The following is a 24,544-nucleotide window of genomic DNA, read 5'->3' as shown; positions in this document are numbered from 1 at the left end:
GAACTTTTTAACTAGCCAAATAAATGTGTCATGTTATATGGAAGAGATACCATATATACTCGACTATAAAGCCAACTTTGTCAGCACATTTTTTATGCTGGAAAAGCCCCCCTTGGCTTATACTCGAGTGAGGGTCCCACCCGAGTGCATTTCCAGCAGCAAAGGCTGTTGTGGGAGGAGGAGCCCTTTCAGGATGCTCCTTCCTCTTCCCCCACCTCTGCCGCTGTTGGTGGCGGCGACGGAGGAACGAGCCTCCACCTTTGCCGCTACCAGCCTCTGCCTCTCAGCAGCACCCTAGGTAGGCAGGAGGACAGGAGGGGCTGGGGGGGGAGAGAGAAGCCCCCTTTGCCGTGTGTGCATGCGCGCATGCACACACTCCGGCCCACCAGGAGGTTTGTGGTGTGCTGAACCGGCTTATACTCGAGTCAGTAAGTTTTCCCAGTTTTTTGTGGTAAAATTAGGTGCCTCGGCTTATATTTGGGTCGGCTTATACTCGAGTATATACGGCAATTCAAACTATAGCACTGGCATAGAACTACAAATTCATCCCACAACCCTCAAGACGGCATCAGCGTCCTTATGATCTTTGCATGTGGCACTCCAGTAAACACATTTTGCATGTAGAGCCACGGTGGGGAACATATGACCCTCAATATGTTGCTGGACTACAGCTCCCATAATCCCTGACTACTGGCAGTGTTAACTGTGGCTGACGGGCACTGGAGTCCAACACCATCTGGAGAGCCACAGGTTTTAGGTTTCTCCTGCCATTAAAAGGGTGAGAAAGCAGGTGATGGAGAGAACCTTGGTTGAGATCCTGGAGAGCCACCATTAGTCAGAGTAAATATTGGACAAGATGCTCAATGAGTCTCAACTGGAGAAATAAACCTTCCTAAGCCATCGTTCTTTCAGATATGCCAAAAGAAAAACACAAGAACACTATCCCCTCCTGTGGTTTCCAGCAACTGGCATTCAGAAGCACCACTGCCTCCAACTGTACTCATATTTAATACTGGACAATTTTGCTCATATTTAATACAGTGGTACCTCGGGTTAAGTACTTAATTCGTTCCGGAGGTCCGTACTTAACCTGAAACTGTTCTTAACCTGAAGCACCACTTTAGCTAATGGGGCCTCCTGCTGCTGCCGCACCGCCGGAGCACGATTTCTGTTCTCAACCTGACCTGAATCAAAGTTCTTAACCTGAAGCACTATTTCTGGGTTAGCGGAGTATGTAACCTTAAGCGTATGTAACCTGAAGCGTATGTAACCTGAGGTACCACTGTATCGGACAACAGCTTTGCTGTTGCCAGGCCTGAGGAATTCCCCCGCTCCCCTCCCAATAGTTTCAAGGAGCCAAGAGGAAACAAGATAGCTTTAATTATTATTTATTCAGTCTCTACGATAACAGACAAGAATTCACGTCTTGCCACCATAATGACGTTGCTCACTCTGACTCCTCCTCCTTCCCTCTTTCCCAGCAACACGTGTGCTCCTACGGAGTCTTCCCTTGGACAAATTCCTCTGCACATGATGCTCTTGTACCCTTAAAGACCTTCGTGTTTGAGTGGAATGTAGATCATCTATGCTGTCTAATGAAGTGCCTGCAGTCAGCCCCCTTTCTGTTCCTGCTTCTGTTAAATCCTCATAACTGTTTGCTAGCCTCTGCCTGATTAGTTTGCTCATAGCTTGGCTGTAAATCAACACTCTCTCCCTTTTCCCTGCCAGTGGCAGGAGAAGGGGGAGGTGATCTCACCCACTTTTCAGTCTCTGCATTCCAGTCCCTGACAGCTGTTCTTAAAACAATTAATGCCTAGTCCTCAGTGTGGTGCTGGAAAATATAAACATTTTATAAAACGGCAGTGTAAAGACCACATACGGCCATCCTCTGTTTCTCTCCTCCACTGAGAACATCCATCCAGTCCTGAACACTATCCCAGCCTCCTTCACGGTCCAGGATCTGACCCAACTGGACGTTGTCCAAGTACTCCTTTAACACCTGGAAGCAAAACAGCATAGGTCAACAGACTTGAAAATGTACTTGTTTTATGACATATTTCAGTTTTCTCCACTATTTCCACCTCCAAAGGATGTTGAGATGGTCTGGATCAAAATGTTTGATCACATACTGAACAAACACCAAGCCCTGCCAGCAAACTGGAGTGAGTACTTTTCATTGCTGTCCATCCCATGCACTGAAGCTTAATGGAAGTTCACGCTGCTCATTATGCCAAAAAACAAAAACCAACCACACAGTAGTTCTACACTGAGAGCCAGTGTGATGTAGTGGTTAAGAGCGGTAGTCTCATAATCTGGGGAACCGGGTTTGCGTCTCCGCTCCTCCACATGCAGCTGCTGGGTGACCTTGGGCCAGTCACACTTCTTTGAGGTCTCTCAGCCCCACTCACCTCACAGAGTGTTTGTTGTGGGGGAGGAAGGGAAAGGAGAATGTTAGCCGCTTTGAGACTCCTGAAGGGGAGTGAAAGGCGGGATATCAAATCCAAACTCCTCTTCTTCTAAAAATTGTTTGGCCTTTAATACTACTGCCAAGAGGAAGCCTGGCTGCCACTTTCTCCTGAACCTCCCCACCCCCCAGATGGGCAAAGCCATTCATACTGTGGAGTGGCACTAAACCTCTCACCTTTTGGCCTTGAGATAGGACAGGAAGCAATCAGAACTTCTGCTTCCCCAATTAGGGACGCAGCAGTGGGGAGTCGGTCCTTTTGTGCATCTTGACTCCCATCTCGAGTGGAAAGCAGAGCACTGGGTCCACGAGAATAAAGGATGTAGCAGCAGCCATTATGCCACTACTAGGTTGGGCTGCATGTGGAGCTATCTTGCTTCATCTGCCTTAAAGGCCCAGTAGCACTAAAGGAGATGTATTACACACGCCAACTACTATAATGGAACTTGCCTATCCATCTTTCCCCCTTTCTCACGTACCCTGTGTTTAACTTCAGTGGTGTATAAGCCAGATGCTATAGTATTCACCACACTGCAACTACAACAAAATTGGTTGCTTGAATTGGCCATGGCTTCAATCAAATGAAGTTTACTTACAAAAAAGAAGCAGCATAGCTATACTGTCAAATGCTGTATGAAAGTTATGGTTTTGCTGCTGTTTCTAATGTTTACCTAAGTTTATAGTGAACTTCAACTTTTACAGCAAAATAATAATAATAACTGGGACATTGTTTTACCTGGTCAGAGATTCCTTTCCTTCTCTGGTCATCTACGGTATCTGGATAGATGACTTGGTCTCTGAGCGTTCCAAGAGTCATATATGGTCTCTGAAAGTAAATTGCCAGGAATCAGGACAACTTGATACACATTTTTAAAAGCGACAAGAAATGCCCAAGGCTATGGCAGTTTGCTTTACCTGAGGAACGTAAAACAGCTTTCCTCTCTCAGGCTTAGTCAGACAGCCACCAAACAGGGGCCACAACTGCAAAGATAAAATGAATAATAAAATTCAATGAATTGTGATTTTGCGCCTTTTGATGTTAAAGGTATACTTACTCCTGCATTTACTTACCTCACCAAGGACACGGAAGAGAGAACTCTTTCCACACCCATTTGGCCCACAAATCAGAACATTTGCACCGGATCGTACCTGGAATGCAAATCATGTATTTAAATATTTTGAAAAAAAGGACTATGAGCAATATGGGTAACTGCTTAGGTTTTATTTGTATGTCAGCTCAACCTACTCTATTAACCAGGTCTCCTTATACTGTATTAACCACTGAACAAAATTGTTGCTCCACAAAGTTCTTTCAAGTGTGAGCACTCAAAATGGAAAACTTCAAATGGGTTGCAAAAAAAAAAAAAAAAATTAAAACAAATTCCGAACCCACTGTGTTCCTTTAAGCTAAAAAGTCAAATTCCTTAGTGTAACCTTTGCTCGGTTTCAACAACTGGAAGTCTTTAGTTAAACTTTAAAAGCTAGCAACTACTTAACTAGGAATCTGAGGATGCAAGAAATTACAATCAAACGAAGACCTTTTCCCCAAGTGAACTTACTAAAAAGAAAATACCACTAAATTCAGAGGACTACTGAGTAAACACGTTTTGGGTTGATTTGTAAGAAGAGAAAGCATATATGAAAGAATAAATTGGCTTACTTTTCCATTTTATAATTAGTACAGCATCTCCTTATATCCAGGACTATTCTAGATATTTAAGAAAATGCTTGAACTCCCATGTGATTAAAATAAAATTTCACTTTAGAGTCACCCAACAGTGACACCTAGTGGTTTATAATTTGTTAAGATGATGATTCCAATGCACATATAATCCCTGTGATTTGGCTGCTGCAGCAGATTTGCGCACGGAGCTGCCAATAATACTTACGGTCAACAACAAAAAACTTGTTAACTTTACAGAAACACTGTTAAAAACCATATGGACTGGACTATAAGGCTAAAACTAAGGAAACCATGAGTTGACCATATGGGTTCCTGATCAATATTGTCCTATTCTCACATGTTCTGATGAAAAAGATTAGATTTTTCTACCCACCTACTGAACGCTTGGAATTAAAACCAAACTCTCTGTGAACAGATGGCTGATAGTATATGGATCTTTACCGTTCCTTCTTGCCCTTCCACAGCCCCGGAAAAGCTTCTCTGGTGGGACAGGGACGACATTGGGAGAGGAGGAACCACCCCAAATCAGGCAGAGCTCTGCTAGTGCAAAGTGCCTCCTCCCAATTTTGGGTAATACTGACACTGTTCTATGAGGGTCCCCTGACCTTCCAGAGAAGTTTTTCAGGAGTAGGGGTTGGGAAAGAAATTTGCTTCCCTCATGCAGACAATGGATGTATCCCGTTCTTTCAAGATTAAATCGCTCACGTCATGACATACCTCAAAGTTGAGGTCTCTAATCAACATATCGCCATTGGGTGTTGCCAATGGAACATGATCAAACCTGCAAGGAAAAAACCAGATACTTTGCTGTTAATACTAAGAGACCATATTTTCTGAAGATGCACAGACACAGCCCCACCATGAAATAAACAAAGTAGCGGGTGATGTAAAATCGATCTACTATGCTTTCAATCAAATGATCAATGTGGGCAAGCATGAACCTAGTCCAAAACTGCCTTACACAAATAAGAATAAGAATAAAAATAAGAATAAATTATTGATTTTATATATTGCCCTATACCTGGGGGTCTCAGGGCAGTTCACAGAATAAAATCAAGATATAAAACCACAAAATACATAATGAAAATAAAAACAACAATCCAATAGCACGCCCCAAAAAAACACATTTTAAAAGGGCATAGGATGTCAAACAGATCAAACAAAGGCCTAGTTAAAAAGGATAGAATGAAGGCGCCAGGCGAACCTCCTTGGGCCTGGGGAGAGCATTCCACAGACAGAGAGCGACCAAAGAGAAGGCCCATTCTCATGTTGCCACCCTCCGAACCTCTTGAGGAGGAGGCACACAAAGGAGGGCCTCAGAAGATGTTCTCAGGGTCTGGGTAGGTACATATGGAAAGAGGCAGTCCTTGAGGTATTGCGGTCCTGAGCCATTTAAGGCTTTATAGGTCAAAACCAGGACTCTGAATTGGGCCCAGAAACTAATTGGTAGCCATTGCAGTCGGACCTGGATCAGTGTACTATGCTCAAACCGTCTTGCTCTGGTGAGCAACCTGGCTGCTGAATTCTGCACCAGCTGAAGTTTCCGAACCGTCTTCAGAGGCAGCCCTATGTATAACGCATCGCAGTAACCTTGAGGTTACCAGAGCATAGACAGCAGTAGTTAGGCTATCCCTGTCCAGATAGGGGCATAGCTGGGCCACCAGCTGAAGTTGATGGAAGGCACTCTGGGCCACTGAGGCCTGAGCCTCAAGAGACAGCAAAGGATCCAGGAGAACCCCCAAGCTATGAACCTGCTCCTTCAGAGGAAGTGTAACCCCATCAAGAGCAGGTGACTTCCCACTCATCTGGTCTAGGGAACCACCCACTAACAGTGCCTCAGTCTTATCTGGATTGAGCTTCAGTTTGTGGGCTCTCATCCAGTCCATTACCAAGGCCAGCACTTCCACTGCCTCACCTGCAGATCATTGACTGATAATTGCCTGTGCCAACTGGCTGCAGCTCTCCCAAGATCTCAGGCTATACAAATTATGTAAGTTATCTGCAAGCTTGTACAATTTGCATTCAAGTTCTCCTTTGGTATAATCTTTCATGGTTAACATTTCTTTCTTTCTCTCTTTCTTTTTTGCCACAGCATGCCTGGTAATGACTGCCGAAATCTCTCATTGCGGTTCTTTTTGCTCCCATGCCACACTGAACTAGGACAAGGTTAGCTCAGAACAAACCTAGGCTGCACAGGGAGTGCTCAACCCCATGTCTGGGATTAGATAACGCTCTAAATCAAATATTGGTTTAGGTCACCATGGTCCGGAAATAAAAAAAGATAAAAAACAAGGGAAGAGCAAAGTGGTTGGGGGAGCTGCACATTCGCAGAGTCCTGCATAGTGGAAACAGACCCGTGAGAACTGAATTAAAAACAAAATTGTAAAAGTGTGGGTGCATAGAACTGAAGAAGGCTAATGAGAGAAAATTTAACAAGAGAATAGAAACTTTACATACTTGATAATATTATCTGCGATGACTATTCGTCCGGAGCCAGGTATCAGTGGCACAGCTTTTTCCAATTCTGAATCTTAAGTGAAAAAGAAAAGCATGCATTAGAAAGTGCACAAGTCTGACTATGAGTTTAAAGACACATCAAGTCCGCCATTTACCCTTTTCTTGGGCTAACATAGTCCGCTGATATTTGCCGCTGTTCAACTCCTTCAGAACTTGCATTAATTCTGTAATTCGAGCGGTGAACCTAGAAGTTAAAAAAAGGACACCTTATTAAACTGAAAAGGCATTACTAAATATTCTTCAAAAAATAAAGTGTTTCCAAAAGCTAATTAAATAACCAAAACAGCTTAAAATTAAGGTGCAATAATGCAAGCAAGTCATAATTACAAATTAGACTAGTTCACAAATCACATTAAACTATTTTTTCCATTAACTATGATTTACACGGTGAACGAGGAATATGCTAATGCATGCTGCTAAAAAGTTCTCTCTCCACTCCTCCCTACCCCATTGGGAAGAGGCCAGATCCTGGCTTGTCACGATGTCTGAACCTCGGTTCATGATTTGTTTCCTCCAAATAACCACAAGTGGTAAGCCAAAAAGAAACCTTGGTTACCATTCATGGCTTGCATAGAAACAAACCACGAGTCCAGGTTCATATGTCACAACAAGCCATACCCTGACTGCTATACATTATTGGGAAGATAATGGCAATAGTACATATTAATGGTCTTACCCAGCCAACCGTGTCATTTCACGGCCTGCGAGAACTATCCTGCCAAGCGCTTGAGACATTCTCAGTAACATTCTTCCACTTTGGTAGTAATCCTTAAAGTGACAAAATGCGGGGTTGATCATGAGTAAGCGAGCAATACACAGTGGAAGTGAGGAACAGGTTTAAGGATTTAGATTTGCTGGACAGAGTGCCTGAAGAACTATGGGTGGAGGCGCGCAACATTATACAGAAGGCAGCAACTAAAACCATCCCAATGAAAAAGAAATGCAAGAAAGCAAAGTGGCTGTCCAACGAGGCCTTACAATAGCGGGGGAGAGAAGGCAAGCAAAATGCGAGGGAGATAGTGAAAGATACAGGAAATTGAATGCAGATTTCCAAAGAATAGCAAGGAGAGACAAGAAGGCCTTCTTAAACGAGCAATGCAAAGAAATAGAGGAAAACAACAGAATGGGAAGAACCAGAGATCTGTTCAAGAAAATCGGAAATATGAAAGGAACATTTCGTACAAAGATTACCATAATAAAGGACAAAAGTGGTAAGGACCTAACAGAAGCTGAAGACATCAAGAAGAGGTGGCAAGAATACACAGAGGAATTATACCAGAAAGATATGGATGTCTCGTACACCCCAGGTAGTGGGGTTGCTGACCTTGAGCCAGACATCCTGGAGAGTGAAGTCAAATGGGCCTTAGAAAGCTCTGCAAATAACAAGGCCAGTGGAAGTGATGGTATTCCAGCTGAACTATTTAAAATCTTAAAAGATGATGCTGTTAAGGTGCTACACTCAATATGCCAGCAAGTTTGGAAAACTCAGCAGTGGCCAGAGGATTGGAGAAGATCAGTCTACATCCCAATCCCAAAGAAGGGCAGTGCCAAAGAATGCTCCAACTACCACACAATTGCACTCATTTCACATGCTAGCAAGGTTATGCTTAAAATTCTACAAGGAAGGCTCAAGCAGTATGTGGACCGAGAACTCCCAGAAGTGCAAGCTGGATTTAGAAGAGGCAGAGGAATCAGAGACCAAATTGCAAACATGCGCTGGATTATGGAGAAAGCTAGAGAGTTCCAGAAAGACATCTACTTCTGCTTCATTGACTATGCAAAAGCCTTTGACTGTGTCTACCACAGCAAACTATGGAAAGTTCTTAAAGAAATGGGAGTACCTGATCACCTCATCTGTCTCCTGAGAAATCTCTATGTGGGACAAGAAGCTACAGTTAGAACTGGATATGGAACAACTGATTGGTTCAAAATTGGGAAAGGAGTACAACAAGGCTGCATATTGTCTCCCTGCTTATTTAACTTATATGCAGAATTCATCATGCAAAAGGCTGGGCTGGATGAATCCGAAGTCAGAATTAAGATCGCCGGAAGAAATATCAACAACCTCAGATATGCGGATGACACAACCTTGATGGCAGAAAGTGAGGAGGAATTAAAGAACCTTTTATTGAGGGTGAAAGAAGAGAGTGCAAAATATGGTCTGAAGCTCAACATCAAAAAAACGAAGATCATGGCCACTGGTCCCATCACCTCCTGGCAAATAGAAGGGGAAGAAATGGAGGCAGTAAGAGAGTTTACTTTCTTGGGCTCCATGATCACTGCAGATGGTGACAGCAGTCACGAAATTAAAAGACGCCTGCTTCTTGGGAGAAAAGCAATGACAAACCTAGACATCATCTTAAAAAGTAGAGACATCACCTTGCCAACAAAGGTCCGTATAGTAAAAGCTATGGTTTTCCCAGTAGTGATGTATGGAAGTGAGAGCTGGACCATAAAGAAGGCTGATCGCCGAAGAATTGATGCTTTTGAATTATGGTGGTGAAGGAGACTCTTGAGAGTCCCATGGACTGCAAGAAGATCAAACCTCTCCATTCTTAAGGAAATCAGCCCTGAGTGCTCACTGGAAGGACAGATCCTGAAGCTGAGGCTCCAATACTTTGGCCACCTCATGAGAAGAGAAGACTCCCTGGAAAAGACCCTGATGTTGGGAAAGATGGAGGGCACAAGGAGAAGGGGACGACAGAGGACGAGATGGTTGGATGGTGTTCTTGAAGCTACCAGCATGAGTTTGATCAAACTGCGGGAGGCAGTGGAGGACAGAAGTGCCTGGCGTGCTCTGGTCCATGGGGTCACGAAGAGTCGGACACGACTAAACAACTAAACAACAACAAAGCGAGCAAATTGCATGCTGTCCACTATAACTCAGCTCAGAAGCTTATTGCTTACCTCCAAAAGTTCCGCATGGGTACTATTCTGATGGCGAGGATGAGACAGGTTCAAAAACGGACGGCTAACAACCAGATAGCCAACGACAGTCGCAAGGTCTAAAATATTTTTTAGAAGTTTATTTCAAAGACAGCTATGAATACAAGGTTACAATGGTTCTGAGGAAGATACATGAAGCCAACACTAAGCAGCAGCATGCAACTCTATTCTTTACGTCTCGTCAAACCCACCTGTTACACTCATTTCTGTTGGGTTCGTAGTTGTTTGGATCCAAGAAAGTGTGAGTGGAACTACGCTTGTGCAAGGCTACTTTTCCACACACACACCCTGACTAAAGAACCCCGAACGTTTGTTCCGAGGGTTGGAGAGGACCGTCTTTGATGTGACATGATAGCGGTGCTACAGAGGAGTGGATTATCTGAGGAAATGGGATAGCGGAGAAGTGCCCTTTGGCTTCTACAAGGCGCTTTTGGATCTAAGCTAACCAGTAGTGTTGTCAGGACAGGACTTTGGGGCAGAAGTTAAGGGGATCTACTCCACAAAATGAGGAGGGTGCCCAAACACAGCAGAGTTGGCTGATGAAGTGAATTAATACATTACCATCTAATTGAGTACACCACTAAGTGCACCACTGAAATCAACAAATTGAGAGTGAGGTTATTATACATCATATTATTATTATTACTACTACTATTATTACTATTACTATTATTATTATTAATTATTAAATAAATTTGTTAGTTGCTCTATCTTGCCCAGGACAACCTAAAGTGACTTCTAGCCAACTCCCCGCGCCCCAGTCACCAATGCAATTGATTATTCCTCCGGTGCGATTATCACACAAAAGGGCCGGGGGTGTTATGCACACTTACATTTGGCAACAATGGTATCTATGAAGCCCATAGTAAACCGGAACAGGATAAAATTGTGCAAGTGCTCTACCTATTGAAATGGAAAAAAAGGGGAGAATTATTTCAAGAGATTCTATATATTTAAAGCACTGAATCGATAGCTTCTAAAACAGTCTACTTCTCTGCCAAGCCAGCATTAAAATATATGTACATTTGTAGGAGCAATAAGAAAACAAATGTTGAAACACACTACAGTGCACAAGAGGGAATTATTCCACCAAGGCTGGGCACTCCATATCCAATATCCCCCTTTTGGCAAGCTTGAAAATCCCAACTTCCATTTAAAAAGGATGACTAGTCTTCTCACAAGTAATGCTAAGAAAACACATGGGAAAGGGTAATATGTATTTGCACGCACAATATTACAATAGGATTGTGCAGTGGATTAAAAACAAACAAACCCAAATCCTTGGCCAAAAATAGGGTGCTTCAGAGGGATGTGTGAGCTGTATGAGGTACCTTAAAGTGAATGGGTAAACACCTCCTGAAGCACTTTCTGGTGCCTCAGCAACTTGGATGCAAAAAAACAAAAAACTGCTGCAGGCAACTTGTCTGCTAAAAGTAAAACTAATGAATCTAAGCATACCATCTCAGAAAAAGGTCAGAGTGGAGTGAGGCAGTGCAGACACCGAGGTGGGGAGAGAGAGCACTGAATAGCAGTGCGGCTGTGGGATGGCTGTGAGGACTGTAATTTCCCATGGAGTTATGATGGGTGGGTGCTCAGCACTTCCTTAGCCTGCTTTCTTTCCAGCTAGGCTTGCTTCCACTCTTAAAGCCCAGCTGGGAGAAAAGCAGCTGGGGGAGAGGGAAGCAGCAAGCAGAAGGGGCCAGCACCCCGACTCACACCTTCATTGGAAATCTCACTCCTATCACTTACTGCTGTTGGGTGGTAATACATGTTTGAAAGCACAGGTCTGCCACTGTCTTGTTCAGTTCTGCCCATATTCCAATATAACCCCCCAATTCCTGCAGCTTTTCTTTAAATCAAATACGTTTACACCAAGTCGAAGGCCATACCATTCAAATGATAAAGATATGCTATTTCTCCCCCCCCCATTTATTATTTTGTGGAAAACTTAATCCTCTTTCAAACCTTGCTAAATCCTTTGGGTACAAAGTCACTAAGCAACTTCTGCTTCATAACATTCATTTATGTAAGCAACCTTGGGGTGGGTCAATAAATCAAACAGGATGATACAAAATGAATGCTTGGTTACAGTGTTGGGTTAGGGCTTGAGAGATCAGGAATCAACCCCTCACTTTACCATGAAGCTCAGTCACTGGGTAACCTTGGGCAGGTCACCATCTCTCAACCTAGCCTATCTCACAAGGCTGTTGCAAGGACAGAATGGGCAGGGGGACAACCATATATGCCAAAGTGAATTCTATGGAAGAAAGGCAGGCAATAAATGCAATACAATATATAATAATATAGCCTTGGCAATACACGCCACAAAGTAATTTATGCACTGTGTCTGGGGAAAATATATTTTTTAAATGACATAATTTCATTAGATGATCATCTCATTAAGGTATCCCTCTAGCTCTTCTGCAAAGAACCATACACACACCGTTTTGCTTCATGCTAACTTACCAGTTTGTGGAAAGCTTTGTGAATGGTTTGCTTTTCTCTTTGATTCCCATTATAGAAAGCAATTTCTTCACTGCAAAAAGGGAAATGAAAAAAAGAATGATGATAAAATGCAAGGACTACCTGCAACAAGAGTGACCAGAAATCAAACGCAGGCTACCTGTCCAGCGGAATGAGGCAGAACTCTGGTGAAAGAGTCAAGGGGAGACAGAAGGGACTGCCCCCACCACTTCTGTCTGCAGGTAGGTGGTCAATTTTGAATGCCCCCCACACCAGTAAAAACACACACAAAAACACTCACAAAAAACCTTCTTGCAAGTCAAACATTAGAATAGAAAAGGGTGAACCTCTCTTCTTGCTAGGCTAAGTTTCTATGTGCAGGATTTACAAAAAACAAATAGCACACAGGAGAATTCAAAAACATGATCCCCGCCATTTGCAGAGTAAAGCACTACTCTACCCTAACACTTCGTTCTATGTGGATTATGCCATCTGTAAGCCATACTTCAAAGCTGCTACAATATCAATCCAGGAAAACTGTCTCTTCTTTGAAATGGCCCAATAAATGGCCCAAGCGTTAAATAGTTCAGAATTTTTTAGTTGTTTTAACTACAAGGAATTCAGGAGAACAGCTGATCTTGGGATTGTGATAAGTGCAAGTTAACAAATTTTTGAAAATAAAGAAACACAGAAAGGATCTTATTTCTTAGTTGGTCTTTATGAACCCCCAGTTTGCCTTGAAACAAACGCATACCTATTGGTAATGAGCCGGGAATTGACAAATCTGTACTCTCCTTCATATTTTTGTTCCGTGATAGTCATTTTACCAATGGGCCTTCTTAAACGTGTAAGGAAAAAGCCTGAAATAATCAAGTAGGCCATCATGGAAGCAGGGCCCTATAAATATGTGGGAAATACGACAAGAATTCCAGAACAAACTGGTTAGTGACCACAATTTTTTAAATTAACATTTGCACATGTATGTGTGAAAAAGACATGTATAAGGTTTCCCCCCCCCCCATGGGCAACTATCTACAGAAGGATAAAACACACACTGTTCAAAGGGTATAACTTTGAAGACATATTTGCATAGAAAATACTTAAGAACATTGCCTACAATTGAAATCTCCAATGACACACAAGTTCCATGCAAGCAGACCTGCCCCATTCAATATTGGTGAAATAGCTGCATGCAAAGAGCATTTGCAACCTTGCACTGATGAAGTAACATTTATTTACATAGAATCTCTCAATGCACTGCTGGAAAATCATAATAAAACATTAAATGTGACATTTAGTACAATTTCCTAAGGAAGATAAATAATTCAGGTGTGCACACTTCATATTATGATTGATTAGATTAGAATCGATTAATAGCATAAAATAGTTTAATTACTTTATTTACTTCAATTATTATAATTAATGTCTAACAAATGAGTGCACACAAAGAGATCCAGTTCTATTTTTATGATTTACTAATGCTTGTAAGAGATTTATTTCATGTCATCTTGTAAACTTTTACTTAGCAAAAATCACATTGTCCTGGTTTGAGCATCGTGTTAAATCAGTTTAAAACAAGCTATGGTTTAATGTGAACAAATAGTATGCACTAGCACGCTGCTCATTTTCACCAAACAGTAGGTTATTTTAATCTACGGTTTAATGTGATGAGCAAACTGGGCTACTACTGATCTCCAAACAGAGTTTTCCAAAGCTAAGCTATGCACAAGTCTTCCCTTTGAAGTCAATAACTAGGCAACTAGGTTTTTAAATCCTTATTCAAAGCTCAGCCAGACTAGTGTTCTCATTCAATTTGAGTTCTCCCCTACTTAAAATACTTAGAGGGAGCCATATACACAGATTCTTTAAAAACTTTTAAAACCCTCATTCAATTTTATTGAGTGCTCTCCTACTTAAGATACTTGATTTTCCCTCAAGTATCTTAAGTAGGGGAGAACACAAGAAAACTGAAAAAGAGCTTTGAAAGTTTCAAAAGTATCTGTATATATGGCTCCCTGCAATAAAGAAGGAATGCTTGTACAGTATTATTTTATATTGACAACAATATACTCAAATCCTTTCTAACCTAAAACTGAAATCCTATCCACGCTTAACTGGGAATAAGTCCCACAGAACAATGTGAGATTTACTTCTGAGTAAACACGTATGGGATTGCTCAACATAGTTATTCAAGGAAAAAGTTAACTTTCTGGGGGGAAATGAACACTGCAGAAAACATTTCTCAAAGAAATATACTGTTGAGACCAATAGATATAGGATGGGCTGCAGGAGGCAATGGGAAAATTGGTAATATAATCCTATACAAATCTCTTCAGAAGTTCCACTGAGCTCAGTGGGAGTTACCTCAAGGTAACTCTGCATAAAATCGCAGCCTTAGTGAAATTTTACTGAGGGATTCACTGCAGTTGAGCATCCAGGTATACAACCAAGGAAGACTGTTACAATCCTCAGCTGCATGTATCGGAACAAAACATTAGTATGGACAGCCCCGGCTTCTCTTTTAAGGTACCAATGAATCCATTAAGATGCAGAACCTTAGCCTGAGCTAATGGTATTTCTGTTGTGCGGAATTATGGGACAGATGCAGTGGAGTTTTATTACCAGAAAGGGATAACAATAGGTTATTTAAATCTACCAGCTGAAATGTGGAAAAATACACTCTTAGCACACAGCAAGCTGAACCACACACTGGAAAGAATGCAGACATGTGATAATTTCTTTTTTCACATGGTTGAATCTACCTCAGACTGGATAAGGGATTTTCAGGACAAACGCTTCCACAAAAAGTGACGTCGAACTATTGGCAAACCATTAGATCCACTCAGAAATGGAAGCCAATGAAAATCAGCAGCTTGGCTATGATGCAATCACCTTCCAAGAGAGCATGGCTTGTATACGCTGGTAACTTGTTTGTCTGTATGTTATGAAATTAGCCTATAAAGTTTCAACTGCGGCTTCCCCTCATCTTTCAACATACTTCCAGTGACATCAGCATTGACTTGAGAAATTTTCAACAGCAGTTGCTTAATAAAATGGCCTGGAGTGTTTGTGTAATTTTTTTAATGCTTTGGTTCCAAATGTTTCTGAATACTAGATCTATAGAAAGTTCCTTGATAATACATTGCTTGTGCTGTAGAACAAATGGGTCATTTGCAGAACAATTACTGTACATGACGAAAAATGTGATCTTACCTGAGCTCCTATTGCACTTGTTAGCTTGAAGATATACAAAACGATATCCAAAAATGGCTGTTAAGAGAAGGTTTAATATTAGTTATCATGAGGCAAAAAAAAAAAAAAAAAGGACACACGGACACACAACTTTCAAAAAGTCCAAAAAGTACACAACTTCTAAACAAACTATCACGTTCTGCAAATAAACACAGTCAAATTAGCCCGCACAACACTGAAATGTAAGATTTATATTCATTCTCCAAGAAATCAGACATCCCATCTATTAAGTAGTGGTTGAACATAGTTCAATACATAACACCATTCGATTTACCGTAGATTCCGGCGTATTAGACGACCCCCCAAATTGGCAGCTGCAATTTGGGGGTTCGTCTTCTAAGCCCAGTCGCCTAATACGCTGGGCAGCTCTGCACCAGGAGAAAGGCGCCCGGCACAGAGCGGAGTCCGTCGCCCCTGCTGATGCTTCCGAAGCAGTGCGGGGGGTGGGCTCCGCACTGTGCGGCTTTCTCCTGGCGCAGAGCTGAGCCAGCGGCTCCGAAGCAGCAGCAGGGAGGGAGAAAGCCACCTGGAGTGCAGCAAAGCCCAACGCTGATGCTGCTTCGGAGCCGCCACAGCAGCAGCGGGGGGTGGGCTCAGCTCTGCGCCGCCCATACCCGGCGTATAAGAAAACCCCTGACTTTTTAACCTCTTTTCTGTGGTTCAAAAGTCATCTTATACGCCAGAATCTACGGTAGGAAACGAAGAGTTCAAAACTTAAGACAATAATATGCATCATCCTATCTATTCAGCCTATCTATTCAGTTTGTGTCGTCTGCTCAACAGCTGTCTACAAACTGTCTCCGAGAAAGTCTTTCAAGTTTATGAGAGGACTGAAACAAGAGAGACAACCATCTGGGCCTTGATGTGGCTTGGCAGACAAGAAGCTATAGATTGCAAACATGGTGTTATAAGCTGCTTAACAGAATGTGTGGAAAGCAGCAGCAGCTCAACTGAAACTACTTCAGTTGCATGTGACATGCCCTAAATGAAAGACATTGAAGACATTTGCAGTGTAGTACCTAATAATTTGTGGACTATAACTATCTTTGATGTGGCTGACTCAATCAAGTAATGCGCTGGACTTAATGCAAATGATAAGCTGGACTTAATACAAATGATTATGCTAAACAGTTACACGCTGATATTAATATAGATCCTACAAATATTAAAATGATGTTTAATTATGCAGATTATGGAATTACCAAAGAATGGCTCCTCTTTAATCTTACCTTGCTAAGGTTTGAATACAGGTCTACTACGCTGTTACAAAACTTTTCTACATCTTGTGTCAGCAGCTGATCTGGATTGGCTATTCTGTTGTCCAGATTCCCCATTTTGTAATAGGTATAAGTCCTAAAATGTGTGGAAAACAGTGAGTTAGATTAATGTGGCATTTTCTACTGAATTATGCGTTTTATAAATAACTGATAGCATTTTTAACAATTAAGCACATGATTTAAGACTGGTTTAAATTTAAATTTATATTAAATCATTAAAAATATTGGAGGGAGGGAAATAGGTCACTTACTGAAGATATTGCTCATATAGGTACTTGGTGAGTCGAACACGGAAACATAACTTAAGCTCGTTTAGCCCATACTTCAAGAAGTTGTTCACCAGGGAGATCTATGAACAGCAGCAGTACAATGTTACACAAACTCAAATAAGTTAAATAAGGATTGCTTCTTCGCATCAGTAAGAGGGCAAAGTCTAAGCTGCATGAAACCCTCCACCTTAGGTTAGCTCAGATGGCATATTAAAAACCAGGATCATCGCCCAATTGAATAAATCTTGGGCTGCAATCCCATATAAGATTACTCAGAAGTATGCTTCAATAAACTCAGTAGGAATTACCTCTGAGCATCATGCATGGGATCGTGTTGTCAACCTACATAAATTTGTATTCAAAATAGTTATGGATCCAGAGAACTGAGTGGAAGGTATATTAGTGCCATTTCCACGAAATATCATGTAAGGAAATAGAAAACTTTCCACTGACTATGTCTACTAGGGCTGATAGGAGTTGCAGTTCAGCAACATCTGGAGGGCCAAAGATTATCCACTCCTGGATTCAAATGGTGTTGTTTTGTTTGCTGCCAAAGCTTCCTGTGTCTGTTATGGGGTTTGCTTTGTTTTTATGATTTATTTATTTATGGTTGGTTGTGCAAGAGTTACCAGAAATGGAAGAGGTTATATTGGATTTGGGGCTACATTTCTCATACAGCACTTTCCCCTAAGGTCAGAAACAGCTCTTTAATGAGCAGTGAAGTTTTCCACTAGTAGAACATCACCTTTGTATACAAGCCATGCTCTTTTCTTTTAGATGATGCACACAGGTGTCATTGAATCATGCCCTCTTCTCTCATATATCGGAGAGAATGGCTGTTTTAAGATGGCACTTGCCATCTGCAAATGGCGAATCTGCTCATCTGTGAATTAGGGACACCATTTCAAGTCCAAGTACTCTTAAATATATTATTAAATTGATTAATCTGATCCATCAATTACATGTGGCATCCCTAGTCTAAATCCTGCAGCCACAAAGTGATATCACTGTTCAAAGGCTGAAAAGTGCATGTACTTCATTAGAAGGAAGGACTATTCAGTTATTTTTATGTTGGAACATATTACTTTAACGTTTTATTACAATATTCATATTATAATAATGTAGACGTCTTAAACAAGTAGATCAAACAAGAGAAAATGTATATGGGTATTATCTTGATTTACAAATAAACTCAGTTTCTTGATAAGGGCTTATTGGATGTCATTCAGCTGTTTAATGGGGGGGGCTACACACAGTATGCTATTTATGAATTTTAGAAGGGTGGAAAGGTTGTTGAGGCTTTCCACCAAGTTTGAGTTATTAATCTAACTGCTCTGTATACACTAATGCCTGTCTATATTTTTGGCAGTCACAACACTCTAGAACAAGAATGCATTTTTCTACAAAACCATCTAACACTTGTAAAAAGCACTTTCTCATCTGACCTTGAGGCCAAAAATGCCAACAGAGTCGTATGTTAGGAAAAAGATGAAAGACACTTAAGGTATCTACTTCTATTTCTTAAAAAAGAAAATTTATAAAGTTGTTTTTCTTTCCTGCCCCCCTTGGATGTCTAATGACCACTTCTCACCAGTTGCCAATAGCATATTTATGTACATTTTTCTTCAACTAAAAATCTTGTAGAGGGATGAATATAAACTAACATGAATAGCTAACATTTCTTCATCTTAGCTGCTGTCTGCATTTTTAAAAAAATTACTTATAGCCCTAAATACTCTGGATGTGGAGTATTTCACACACACCCTCAACCTTTAAACTGGAGTCAAATTTATCTCACTGCCTTTAAGTTAAAGCATTATATATTTCTTACAGCCCTTTGGGTTAATTATGACCCTAGATGCATGCGCAAGTTTTTTTTAGTTTTTTTAAAAAAGAAAATAACATGCCATTTCAATTTTTAAAACACAACAGCTAACTTTGGAGCTCATCTGAGAAGTTGGAATTGGTCACATTTACAAAAGCGATGTCAACACTTACAGCAGGCATAGCAGCGATGAAGTTGAACAAGTACCTCTTGAAATCTTTTCTGCTGCGGCCAATGATAGCACTGCAAACCACCACATGCAAAATGTTAGGCGTAAGGGAAGCAAAGCCCATCCCACAATGGTTCCATGAAGGCAAAGTAGAAAGCCATTTAAGGTGAACACAGGACAAGAAGTTCAACAAAGAAAGCAGCAGGACTCTAGTTCCACCATACAGGCATACAGATGCGCTTCCACATCTGCTGACAAAGCAACAGCTGGTCTACCGAAACCCTTCTCCGCGTTTCCACTGCAGCTCTAAAACAACTAACTATAGAGGCTGTTAACGTGGGGAAGGCTGCGGGTCTTCCAGGAAGCTTTCTCTCTCCATGGAAGGAAACAATAGGGCTGTCACCAAACAAGCTCAGTGTTGAATTCCACCCCTCCACGATGTACAGTTGCCCAACTTATCACTATGTCCTCATGTCCTCTCCTCATTCTCTATCTTCTGTTCACAAAGAATTATGCATCCCAATGACCTCAGGACACCGGGATGGGGGGAGGAAGGAGCTATAATGGGCTACCACTTGAAGAGGCAGTTTTGTTTCCTTTGGAAATAAATAAATAGCATTTGGCCCACTGAGCCCAAACGTTTTGATTAGCAGAATTAGAAATTAAGAAAGGTGTGTTCCCCTCCCCCCCCAAAAAAAATGTGAGGAGAAACCAAAAACAGTGGAGGGTGGGGAGAGGGCAAGGTCAGGAATGGGTAGGTGAATGGCGACAAGGGTTTAAAAATGTAGTGAGGACAGAGAAGTTCTGACCATTTGGTAATGCCTTGATCTAGCTGGGGAATTGTTTACTTTGTTCTCTCTTCTGTCTAGGCAAAGGGGTTTACTTTGGAAGAGGTAGAAAGCAACAGTGAAGATAACCGACACCATTCAGTACAATTTGTAAGACCATACATTCTGAAGCAATTAAAATAAAAAAATAGAAAACCACAGGAGCACCATAAACTGTACAATTTAGTTGACGTTATTCAAACTAAATTTCAGAAGACATAAACTGGAAGGAAAAAGCTAATTGCTTCAGTTATGCGTCAGTTATCACAGCATAAATGTAACAGGTGCATGCTAATATTAACAATATCTGTTTACCAGTGGAATGGAAACTACAAATTTAAAAAAGGATTTCTTGAATAGCGACAGATCCCTGCTTACGATTGCACTGCAAGAAAAAATGTACATAATTTAACAGCTCTGCTAATGACTGAAGAGTTACCACCATTATATATTTTTACAGTGTACAGTGGTACCTCGGTTTTCGAACGTAATCTGTTCTGGAAGACCGTTCAAGTTCTGAAACATTCAAAAACTGAAAACTCAATACAGAAGTGTCAATAAAGAAAACTTGATACAGAAAACTCAGTATGGAAGTTGCGTGGCATGACTTCCTGGGCATGTTAAAAAATGGAAGCATTTACTTCCGGGTATACGGCGTTCAAAAACTGAAACGTTAGTCAACGGAGACGTACGAAAACCAAGGTACCACTATATCAATAATCATTACTGCTGACATGACAGACATGCAACCGATTTAACAGAGAACTAAATGTGCAAGATAAAAATAATAAAGTCAAATGGTATTTTGTGTACAATTGGTTCATTTTTTGTATTATGAAACCCAAACAAGAAACCGAAACTCAAGCACATTCCTCTTCTTTTAAAATACAGAAAGTCTCTGAATATCACTTCTGCCTACAAGACTGCATTTTATTTACAGATTATACACCACAGAAATAAATTATCCTGGATTATATTTTGTACAACAAATAGGAAATTTGCCACAAATTGGTCCCTCCCCGCTACCAGTATCCTATCAACTGTCAGAGAAAACTAATTGTTTGCTTGGATTGAGCTTTCACTCGTGACAATTATAACTACATTGGCCTGGTTCACACATCACATTAAATCAGTAGCTAACACTCCCCACTTCCCACAACGGGGTGAGCTCCCGTTGCTCGGTCCCTGCTCCTGCCAACTTAGCAGTTCGAAAGCACGTCAAAGTGCAAGTAGATAAATAGGGACCGCTCCAGCGGGAAGGTAAATGGTGTTTCTGTGCGCTGCTCTGGTTCGCCAGAAGCGGCTTAGTCATGCTGGCCACATGACCTGGAAGCTGTACGCCAGCTCCCTCGGCCAGTAAAGCGAGATGAGCGCCGCAACCCCAGAGTCGGTCACGACTGGACCTAATGGTCAGGGGTCCCTTTACCTTTACCTTAACACTCCACACACACACCCCTTGAGATGTCATGGACCAGAACTTCCATCGACTCCAACCAGGCATAGTTAATAGCCAAGGATGATGGGAGTTGTAGTCCCACATATCTGGGGAGGGCGGACCATATTAGCTATTGTTACATTAAACTATAGTTAAACTATGCTGTAATGCGAATGCGTAGCATGATGCTGAACAGTCTCCTGCTCATGCCATGTTGATGGGAAACAAGATGGTCTGGCTTGTCATGACCTCCAAACTCAGTGTCGTAGTTTGTTCATGCTTTACTGCTCACACTTTGTATTTGGAGAAAGACAATCTAAGAAACCAGATTCGGACATCACAACAACCCTGACTCTTTTCACAGTGGTGTGGTGGCAGCACAAGTCGAGGATGAACGAAATAAGAACTTTTCAGCAGACACACCCAGCATGCTACTCATTCCCATTAAGCATACTTAAGTTTTAAACTATGGTTTAATGAGATGTATGAGATGGGCCACTGACTGAATAATGGATGCATCGGTCCCCTTTGCGCAACACACTAAACCATGGTTTAGTGAGAGATGTATAATCTAGAACAAGCCTGAGCAAAGACTTGTGCTCCCCCAGCATCTGAAACAAGTACTTCTGCAGCGTTTAATTTCCCTGTCATGTAATCTCAGCTTGTGGTGTAGGAACTGGCTGTTGTGGTTTAAAACAAACTCTGTTTTGTATTCTTCAAAACAAGCCAGCTTCAAGCCACAGGGCATAAATCTGGAATGTTTAAGTAACATGTTTTAAACCACCGCCTCTGATTCGTATGCAAAACCAGGTGTCTGAAAAAGTGAAACAAAACACACGAGAGCAGGAGATTATGCAAGCCAAAGTTTCACTCAGGTTCACGTGCGAGGGTGATGAAGCTGTGCTTAGTCTTGTTCCAGCTTGGATAAATAGCACCAAACAATGATAAGCTATTATATGCAAACAGGGCCAGAGGGAAGGCATGGTTTTCTGCTACCAGAATGAGCTGTGACAAGCCTCGAGCCCAGGCATTCCCCTCCTCCATGTGAGAAGAACCTGAAAACATCTGCATTTGAATTTAAACTAGTCACAGTTCCCCATGACTTCTGAACTCTGTAAACTGAGATTTCTTTTTAACTATCGTTAGTAAGAACAAGTCATGATCAAACTGTGGTTAATTTAGAATTCACAGCTTCTCTTCCACACAGCTACAAGAGAGAACGAGAAGAGAAATAAGAGCCAGAGGCTCTTTTTGGTTCATTCTCACAGCAGGAACAATAATTTACCTTCCCATCCGATTATCTTTTAAAATCTAAGTCAACTGCCAATCCATTTTATGCAACCTTTCCCCCTAGTTATTGCAATCTTATACATCACACGAGTATATCATACAAGGATCAAATATGGAATGCTTACCTTTCAATAACAGTTCCGTTCTGAATCATCCAAATATCACAGTATGTGCGAAGTATCAGCATCATGGCAATAAGTACCAAATAACCTGTCTAGTAAAAGTAAAGTGAGTTGTCAGTGTTCACAGATGATCATTCCTTAATGAGTTTTCTGCAAACAGCCTAGAGTCTTTCTTCAATTACAAAGGACAGGGCACAAATTTTAGTCATTTAGTTCAAGGTACTTGTGTTAATCCACAAAGGCCTAAATACCATATCTTTCGCTCTATAGGACGCACCGGACCATAGGAGGGGGAGAACAGGGAAAAAAAATTATCCCCCTTTCTGCTCAGCGCCCCTTCAGCGAAGCAGCAGGAGAAACGGAGCCCCTTCCATTTCTCCTCCCGCTTCGCTGAAGGGGTGCTGCGCAGAGAGGGAAAACTATGCAGTGCCTCTCCAGCAAAGCGAAGCCTGGAGAGCAAGAGGGATCGGTGTGCACCAACCCCTCTCACTCTCCAGGCTTCAGGCGCCTATCTGCAAGCCTTCGGAGCGCAGCGGGCATTCGCGCTATGCTCCGAAGGCTTGCGGATAGCTGCTTGAAGCCCCCGGAGTGCAGCCTTTGAAGCCTCCACAGAGCAGCGGGGTGAAGGCACCCCGCTGCCCTGCGGAGGCTTTGCGCAGCCATCCCCAAGCTAGAACAGTGAGACAGAGCACTGTGCAGTGCTCTGTCTCGCTGTGCAGCGCTCTGTCTCGCTGTTCTGGCTTCGGGGACAGCCTTTGAAGCCTCCGCAGGGCAGCGGGGTGCCTTCACCCCGCTGCCCTGCAGAGGCTTTGCACAGCTAACCCAAAGCTAGAACAGCGAGATGGAGTACTGCGCAGCCGCATAGCCTGCATTCGCTCTATAGGACGCACACATATTTCCCCTTAATTTTTGGAGGGGAAAAAGTGTGTCCTATAGAGCAAAAAATACGGTAACTTTCATCCAAAATACCTTAAGGACCGCCTGATTCCTTATGCTCCACCTTGATCACTAAGATTCTCTTACTGGACACTTCTGGTGGCTCCCATACCCCTGAGTTTCAGTTGGCCTTCACCAGAGAATCATTAAAAGTTTCTTTTAAGAAAAAAGCCAGTAAATGTCTATGTGTTGGATCCAGACTGCCTCTAGGCAAATCTCTACCCATGAGATGCTATGTGAAACAGTCTTAGCAGACTCCCTTTCTCCCTGTGCACTGGAAAAAGCTGTTCCGCCCCCTCACTGAACAATGCTGCTCTAAAGGGTTGGGAGACCCTTCAGAAAAGTCTTGGAGGCAGTGTTGGGGGCTGCAGGTAGAAGGGGTATTGGCACAAATTGTCTCCCCCTCCCCTCACTGGATTTCCCCACTGGAATAGAAGGACCCTTTCATTCTTGGAAGGGCAAATCTGGACGCAATGCTGTGAAATTAAATAAAAAGCCGAAAAACATTTTAACCTGGATTAAACAGAAGGCCAGGCTAAAGAAAAATCATGGAAACCATCTTATGCAAATCTCAACTATAGCCACTGATGTGTCCCATATTTATGAGGCTCAGTTCTCACAGCAGGTCTGTAATTCCCAATTTTCTTGATGTTCTCAATGACATATGAATAAGGTGTCATAAACATTATGCAGTTGGGGGAAAAGAGAAAGGAAAGAGAAAATAGGGGAGAGAGATTGTGGGGAGGGAATAATGATATTTAGTTCTATTGCATAGTGTTCGTGCAGGGTTTTTGTGCCAACATCACGTCAGTAGGTTCTTTACATATATATATTTATTTTTGTTGGCATTGCGAGAGATTGGAGGTCCAGAGCTTCGTTGGTTATATTCAGTTGGTTGCAGTCGGGTTTGTTTGTATGTGTATGGGACGGGGGGGCGGGGCGGGCGTGTTGTATACCCATATCAATTCATATGCTGTTGACTGGGATAAGTCATTGTCTTGTGTGCTGAATGCAAACAAACTGTGAAAAAGACTATTATTTGAAAGTAGACACTATACACACTTTTTT

General features: G+C 42.0%; 1 protein-coding gene across 5 annotated transcripts in view; it reads right to left on the bottom strand.

Annotated features, from left to right (window-relative positions):
* ABCD3 (ATP binding cassette subfamily D member 3) overlaps positions 1–24,544 on the bottom strand; it is a 47,497-nt gene that overhangs the window by 6,996 nt on the left and 15,957 nt on the right. For 3 of the 5 annotated variants that reach the window (XM_083620660.1, XM_083620662.1, XM_083620661.1), the window contains exons 4-20: positions 22,544–22,632; positions 18,871–18,940; positions 16,855–16,952; positions 16,556–16,679; positions 15,288–15,344; positions 12,829–12,971; positions 12,078–12,147; positions 10,445–10,514; positions 9,573–9,670; positions 7,342–7,433; positions 6,761–6,849; positions 6,606–6,678; positions 4,866–4,929; positions 3,536–3,613; positions 3,380–3,445; positions 3,201–3,290; positions 1,880–1,999 (exon numbers count right to left, since the gene is read on the bottom strand). In XM_083620660.1, coding sequence (XP_083476786.1) covers positions 1,880–1,999; positions 3,201–3,290; positions 3,380–3,445; positions 3,536–3,613; positions 4,866–4,929; positions 6,606–6,678; positions 6,761–6,849; positions 7,342–7,433; positions 9,573–9,670; positions 10,445–10,514; positions 12,078–12,147; positions 12,829–12,971; positions 15,288–15,344; positions 16,556–16,679; positions 16,855–16,952; positions 18,871–18,940; positions 22,544–22,632 — 1,491 coding nt within the window. Of the gene's footprint in view, positions 1–1,879; positions 2,000–3,200; positions 3,291–3,379; positions 3,446–3,535; positions 3,614–4,865; positions 4,930–6,605; positions 6,679–6,760; positions 6,850–7,341; positions 7,434–9,572; positions 9,671–10,444; positions 10,515–12,077; positions 12,148–12,828; positions 12,972–15,287; positions 15,345–16,555; positions 16,680–16,854; positions 16,953–18,870; positions 18,941–20,008; positions 20,079–22,543; positions 22,633–24,544 lie in introns of all 5 variants that reach the window. The other 2 variants (XM_083620663.1, XM_083620664.1) reach the window with 1 other exon arrangement.

The sequence above is a fragment of the Podarcis filfolensis genome, assembly GCF_964270895.1.
Source record: "Podarcis filfolensis genome assembly, chromosome: 6".
Lineage (NCBI taxonomy): Eukaryota > Metazoa > Chordata > Lepidosauria > Squamata > Lacertidae > Podarcis > Podarcis filfolensis.
Note: the sequence above shows the minus strand (reverse complement) of the source record. Positions and strands in the feature narration are given on the sequence as shown.